Genomic DNA, 7,410 nt, shown 5'->3' with positions numbered 1-7,410 from the left:
CGTCTCCACCTTTCATGGCAGGGCAGGGATTCGGAGCCTCACTGGAAGCCGAAGAACGCCTCTCAGCCCAATGAAGCCGCTGGGTGGGCCCCTTGACAGCCCTATGCCAATCCCAGGTGCGCAGGGAAGAGCTGGGCAGCCGCCTCAGCGCCTCGCTTGGCCCAGAACTCACGCAGAGACCGCAGCAAAAGAGCCCGCTCGGCGCCCCTGGGAGCCCAGCACTGTGGTGCTGTGCGCCACTACAGATAATGATTAAGATGTCCCTGCCTGCATTGCTACTATTTTATTTCCTTTAATATGTTACCTGTTCCCAGGAATTAAACAGGCAATGTTTGTCCTTTTTATTTTTATATCTTGTTTAAATTCTTTGTGTGCTAAAGCACATATATACTACTAAAAACCAGAGCAAGTACTGGCACTGCAGGATAGTAATGTAGAAGATAGCATTGCCACAAATGCCATATGGAACCAGGGATAAATTTGCTTCCAGCTGAATGCAGAAAAGCGACGCAGAGGGACTCATTGTGAAAGAAATAACAGGAACTACAACCCTGATAAGAGGCAAAATATCAGAAGTAAACATGTTCCATACTTAAGTTCAGTAACTGGACTTCTGGAGCACTGTGAGAGTTGCTTTAAGTACACACTTTTGTCAATAAAGAATTAGCTATCAGATATGTACCTTCCTTGGCTGTGGGTGCCTAGGACAATAGCTAGTGAGGGTGATTAAACTCTCCAAATGCTATTTGAAGCTATAAAATTCTATAAACACAAGGTATAAGAAATTCAAAACTTGTATGCTAGCACTTCTTAAAAACTCTATTGACTAGACCAATACAAAATCTGCTCAAAAACAAGACTTAAATGAAACAACCTGTATATACATTTTTATTAACAAGGGCATCCTCACTGTGACTGAACAAGGCAGTGGGAAATACAAGGACAGAACATCAGGCATGACATCATAGTTTAACAAAATATTGGCATATTAGACATATATACAGCTGTATTTTCATAGAGTAACATCTCTATTGTATTTTATACACAGACATATAAGAGCTGACCATTTTGAAAAGACAGTTTGGTTCATAAAGGGGTCAAAAGTCCTGCCCCAAATCTAAAAATATTAAATCTAAAAATGATCAAGGTCATCATTGTCTGGACACTTTCCGTTTTATATCCATCCAATTAAAGCCTTTTCTGAAAGCCATACATGAAATATCAAAAATATATTGATGAGTCTATCACTAATCATGAATGCTTATATTTACAGTAAGTTTCCAAATTCATCACCAAATGCTCTATTTACAAATCTTTTTTCCCCCTTTGCGAGTCATTAAAAGTTTAAAAACCATAGAAATACCAGTTAGAAACAATGCATTAAAAAACATACTTGTTTACAACCATTCAGACTGTGTGAAAATAAATGTATGAAAATGCACATTTTAATATAAGTACTCTCACAAAAACTTTTAATTCCAATAGGAAGTGAAATAATTTTGCCCTGAAATTTTAGGGTGTGGATCCTTCTCTTTCAGCAAAGCTGCAAGACAAAAATGAATCAGTCCATTAGGAATTAATTCTCAATAAATATTATATGTTTTCTCTTTCTGAAGTTTGTTACCATACCTTGCATACATTTTAATATTTGTTAATATATGTTTTTATATGTAATGAATCGCATTTTTTGCATACATTGTCTGTTCATAGTTTAATTTAATGACTGGTTCATCACTTGCGTAAGTTGTGCTGCATGTAAGGTGCCATAACACTACAATGTGTAGCTTCTTGCTAGCAGTGGAAGTCCAAACAAAAAAGAATGGTAATATGGGAATTTCAGAACACAAGTGATGTCCAGAACACTGTCTAATCCTGTTATGTTCAATGAATTGTGGGCAAGGTGCTTGGATCAGTCATGGTGAGCACCTGTGTTCTGGACCCTTGCCCCTCTTGGCTGATAAAAACTAGCAGGGATGGGACAGCTTGCTGGGCCAGAGACGTGATCAATGCCTCCTTGTGAGAGAGAGTGGTCACTGATGGCTTGAAGGAGGCAGTGGCTGCCAATTAGTTTCTGGGCCCAATTCAAAGCACTGGTTTTGACCTATAAAGTCATAAACAGCTCAAGACCAGAATACCTCAAGGACTGCCTCTCCCCATATGACCTGACACAGAGCCTACACCTGAGGCCCTTCTACATCTGCCTCCTACACAAGAGGTCTGGAGGTGGCAACACAAGAATGAGCCCTTTATGAGGTGGCTCCCCACTTATCGAACGCTCTCCCTAGGGAGGCTTCCCCGGCACTTTTTTGTTACATATCTTTAGGCTCCAAGCAAAAACATTCCTCTTCTCCCAGGCCTTTGGCTAATTAAATGATCTGTGGCCTTTTAAATTGGGGGGGGGGGGATAATTATGTGTAGTATTATTATTATTATTATTATTATTATTATTATTATTATTATTATTATTTGTTTATGTTTATTATTATTATGCTACGTATTTTTGTGTTTTATATTGTAAACAGCCCTGTCAAAAAAATAACAGTTAAGAAAAAGAGGCAAAAGACAACTGTCCATAGACATGCATGCATTGCAAACTAACAATGAAACTGCATGCATGTCTGCTCAGAAATAAGCCCCCCTGAGTTGAACTGGATGTACTCCCAGGTAAGTGTGTGATGGACCGCAGCCAAATATTTGCTGTGAAAGCTGAGTAGGTGAAAAATATTTCCAAATGTAATGGGCAGCTACAGAATGCATTTTTCGTGTTTTTAAGAAGAGCAGACTGGTCTTTTTTCAAATCTTCAGTACTTGTGTAAGCTACCAAATTTTACATGATCCACAAAATGCCATGTTAAACTTTCAGTAACTCACAAAAGTAAAGTTTTTCTAGAGGCCTATTAGAGAAATAATATGAAAAAGTTAGCCATAAGATCTTGGCCTGTAAGTCTAGATCTTAGGAACACAGAAAGCTGCATTATACTTGGAGCACTTGGTCATCTTGCTCAGTATTGCTTACAGACTGGCAGTCGCTTTTCACGGTTTCTCTCCTAGCTCTACCTGGAAATGCCAGATTGAGCTAGGGACCTGCTGTATACAAAGTAGACGCTCTCCCACTGAGCTATAGCCCTACCACCTTTGGTGTGCCTCAAAGTGTAAAATGAAGGAGGGAGTCAATAAAACTTGAACAGAATATAAATAGTGCTAAGCAAATAGATGACTGTTTTTATATCTTGTAAATTAGTCAAGAAGCTGCCGATTGAGGCAAAGGCATGTGTAGAGTGGCAAAAAGGATTGAATTTGATGGAAGCACAATGTTACGTTAAGTCTGACAATATGTTTATCCATAATACCGATATGGCATATTTCAGATCACAATGCCACAATATTTTGAACAGAACTCAGAACTGAGGTGACACATCAAAACATAATTGCTGGAACTATTCTTCATACTTACAATAAATATTTCAGGCATACAGAGATAAATACAGCAAAATAAACTGTTCAACCCTTCTATGTCAGCTGATAATACTCAGCAGTTATATGAATATTTAGGGTTCTTGATATGGTCGTCATAGCAAGATAGGTGAGATTTCCCAACTATGTGGACGTTTAAGTAATTTGTTGTGCAGAATAATTTTCTGTTAACTGCTCCAAAACCTGCTCCACAGTTGCAGAAGAAAATATATGGCCCCGGCTATTCTAAACAGGCTAGAACAGAGTAACTGCTTCAGTACAAAATATGCTTCAGAGCAGGCATGGCTACTTATTCTAAATGCACACTTCATAGGCCTACTGATGCACATTTGCAGCAACATAAAGACGTGCAAGAACTACAGGAAAAAACTGCAACCAACCTAGATAAATCTATGTGCAGTGTTTACACTGGGTATGCATTTGGATATTATCTCTAAAGGGGGAGAGCAGAACATGAAAATTTGTGGGGGTGCAGATTCAAAGCTACCAACAGGACAGTATCTTAGACCTGCTGCAGCTTGGGAAAGAAAAAAACAAGTTGCAGGAAGGACAACTGTATAATGTAACGGTAGTAAATGAAAGGAAACTTCCACTTTCTCAGTATAAAAACTATGCATAAGAGCATGGGTAGGCAAACTAAGGCCCAGGGGCCAGATCTGGCAGTGTGTTTTTACATGAGTAGAATGTGTCATTTTATTTAAAATGCATCTCTGGGTTATTTGTGGGGCACAGGAATTCATTCTTTCTTTCTTTTTCCAAAATATAGTCCAGCCCCCCCACAAGGTCTGAGGGACAGTGGACCGGCCCCCTGCTGAAAAAGTTTGCTGACCCCTGCATAAGAATGAGTGGAGTCAAATAAAACAAAATCCTTCCCTCTTCCACGCTCAAAGAAAGTTACACAAATACCTGATGACTGAAGTGGATGGTTATCATCACTCAGCAAGCTCAAAAAATAGGTAAAGCTAATGCACAATTTTAAGGGGTGGGGGCAAGTTAAGCTAAATGGAGCAGAACTGGCAATACAAGTCATATGGTATTCCCATGCAACTGCTAAAAGCATAAACTGAATGTCAGGACTCTTGGCCACTGCCACGCAGGATGTTAGGTTCAATGATATTTGGTCCACTCCTCTAATGGAAGCTATGTTCTTAACCATTCAGGAGGCATGTTTAGTTTTTCCTTCTGACATCAGCATGTGGTTTTCTATCATTAATAACTTCCTTCAGAGTTCTTATTTTTACCCAATTAATCACTGCTTTGTCGCTGGACTTTGGGACCAATGCTCTGAGTTTCCTCTTCTGGATTTGGACGTTTCCCAGTGCACACTCCAGCAACAAGAGATGCTCTTCCTGCAGATTGAAACCAAAGACCTACTTTAAGAATCTATTTGAGTTTCAGATAATGTCATCACACATGTTTAGAGAACTTACCTTGCTGAATTAAGTGTGTTTTCTGGCCTTCCCCATGAGCGTAATGCAAAATACCACTCCCTTGAAGGTAACCTGCTAAAAACACATTAAAATATTTTTGAAATGTGTAAAAGATCTGCAATAAATATTTCTGATCAAAGTTCTAGAAATTCTTTATACAATTATAATACATTTTAATATAAGTGTCACCAACTGGGCTGTCAAATGTGTAAGCTACGTAGATCTTAAAAGGTAGTTGTCTAGGCTTGGGGAATACATAGGGAAATCTAAAGATTAGTCTTGTTGCAGGTCATGTTGCAGCCCATGCCCTTGGCCCCAAGGAATAGCTTTTGGCTGTGTGCATACCTAAGAGGCTAAAATTTTGAAGTCCCATGTGTGCCTTTTGAAGTCCCAAGTGTGCCATGTGTGCCAGCTGGGATCTGTGGTTAACTTGCATAGCTGAAAATGGCAGAATTCCAGCATATGGATGGATAAATACTGACAGATCTCACTTTCTCTGAAGCCAGTGAGAATTCAGTGCTCAATTATTCAAGCATACTTAGCTCTCTCTAAATGACAACCTGTATGATTGCTGCCAATGCAATGGAAATCCCACTTGAGGAAGTCCCATTTATTTTCTAGATTTTTTCCTCTTGCACCTTGATCCTCAACAACACACTTACACAGAAGGTAGCCAGGGAATTGGTACTAAAAGCATCTGAAGCTTTGTAGGGGTGGATGGGAGATAAACTTTTCTTTGATTTACAAACTCTGATGCTTCAGCATGAAGTTCTCTTGACTTTATTTTGGTTCTTCTTGGAGAGGGCCAGAAACTTTTGCTCAGATACATTCACTTAAGGTTTAAAAGGAACCTGTCCTATAGAGACAGGTATACATAATTACAGGCGGCATGGCAGGAAACCCCTCATTCCACCTGTTCAATTGCTATAATCCAAAGTATTGGAATAAGTAAGACTTCTGAGGAATTTAATGCAAAACTGAAGCAATGGTGTCTTACCTTGCTGCTGAATTCCACTCGTTCCTGTATGAGATTCTCCTAATGTACATGTTTGAACATTTCCTGTATGGACTTCATTTGTTCCCATTTGAGATCCTAGAAGTACACAAATCTGCATGGTTAGCTCTACTCATTTCTGCGAAGGTACAAGCTTCCTATCAATAGTTAATTTGTTTTGATGGTATCTCTGTCCCAGTGCAATGCAGACACTTGCACAGTCACAATAAAATTAATTTCTGGCTAGACTGTCAATTCATTTATGATCATGCCTGAAAAAGGATTTATTCTTTTGCCATTCAAGAAATTAGACTTTCTGGTCAGTCCCCCAAACTATTTTTGTATGGTTTTAAAGATTATAATCTGAAAGCTAGGAGAACCTCTTCAACATGTGAAATACTAAACTGCCTGAGCTGCTTATGTGTATTTGTGTGCTAGTTACATAGCCCATTTTCTTAACCAAATCCACGTGCAATCTCTACTTTCGCATGTTAACTGAACTTGGACAGGAATCTAAGTACATGCAAACAACGACTTGCAAGTACTTTCCTCTTGGTTCAAAGTAACCAAGATAGAAAAGGCCTTAATCCCAATTTCTAAATACTGTATTGTAGAACTACATCTGCATATTATTTTGAAAAGAATTTTAAATATTTAGTCATCACAACTGCATTTTATAATATTAATATATATCCTATCAATATTAACATATACATATTACATACTCCAATGTAAACACTAAGAAAGTTGAAGAGTTCCCCTTTTGTAGTGGAAAGGACCCCTACCTGCAACTGGGTATCTGTATAATGGATGCTGTACCAATAAAATGAAAGCATTGCATTTCGCCTTTCTGTTTGTTTGTTTTTTAGACTGTTAGTGTTGTGTTGGAGTACTTTTAACCTTTTATGGTTATGTACTTTATTGGAAGTTACTTATTTAAACTGCTTTCAGTACACATGTATTTGTGGAAAATGCAGTAATTTGACTACTGGCTAATTGTGTTCCAGTCCAGGTGCTGAAATCAGAGGCATGATGCTCCCTCAAAAGCTGTGGAGTGAATTAAACCCTTTCCCATCTGTAGTCTGTATGTAGATGTCCACTTTACCTATTAACTGAATGAATAACAATGGCCATATGCTGTTGAAGTTCTAGTTTCAGAAAGCTGGTAAGATAGGTTTGCTAAACAATACAATGTCATTGGAGTCTTAAGTAGATTTTACAGCTTTCTATTTCCCAGCCTACTTTTATTAAGAGTAGGTAGAACTTACCACTGGCATTGGTACAACTAGGAAGGGTTTCCCCTGGTGAATATCCCATTAGGCCACTATTTCCATTCCCATTCCCATTAGAAGGCACTGATGCAAGCAGACCTAATCAAAACAAAATACATTAGCATCAGAATGAAGAACATGCATTTTTGTTTAGTCACTATCTTTTCCAATTCTGCTGGTGGGCTTCCTGTATTTCATCCAAAACGAAAATTAGGAAACAGATCATAGAAGGAAATTACAT

General features: G+C 38.6%; 1 protein-coding gene across 4 annotated transcripts in view; it reads right to left on the bottom strand.

The window, feature by feature from the left end:
- Nucleotides 1-860: 860 nt before the first annotated feature.
- CRY1 (cryptochrome circadian regulator 1) overlaps nt 861-7,410 on the bottom strand; it is a 31,485-nt gene continuing 24,935 nt past the window's right edge. The window contains exons 10-14 of one of the 4 annotated variants that reach the window (XM_033161396.1): nt 7,167-7,268; nt 5,902-5,997; nt 4,905-4,979; nt 4,716-4,823; nt 861-1,543 (exon numbers count right to left, since the gene is read on the bottom strand). In XM_033161396.1, the coding sequence (XP_033017287.1) occupies nt 4,720-4,823; nt 4,905-4,979; nt 5,902-5,997; nt 7,167-7,268 (377 nt within the window). In that variant the 3' untranslated portion in view covers nt 861-1,543; nt 4,716-4,719. The remainder of the gene's footprint in view (nt 1,544-4,715; nt 4,824-4,904; nt 4,980-5,901; nt 5,998-7,166; nt 7,269-7,410) is intronic. The other 3 variants (XM_033161397.1, XM_033161400.1, XM_033161399.1) reach the window with 3 other exon arrangements.

This window comes from Lacerta agilis, chromosome 10, assembly GCF_009819535.1.
Source record: "Lacerta agilis isolate rLacAgi1 chromosome 10, rLacAgi1.pri, whole genome shotgun sequence".
Classification (NCBI taxonomy): Eukaryota; Metazoa; Chordata; class Lepidosauria; order Squamata; family Lacertidae; genus Lacerta; species Lacerta agilis.
Note: the sequence above shows the minus strand (reverse complement) of the source record. Positions and strands in the feature narration are given on the sequence as shown.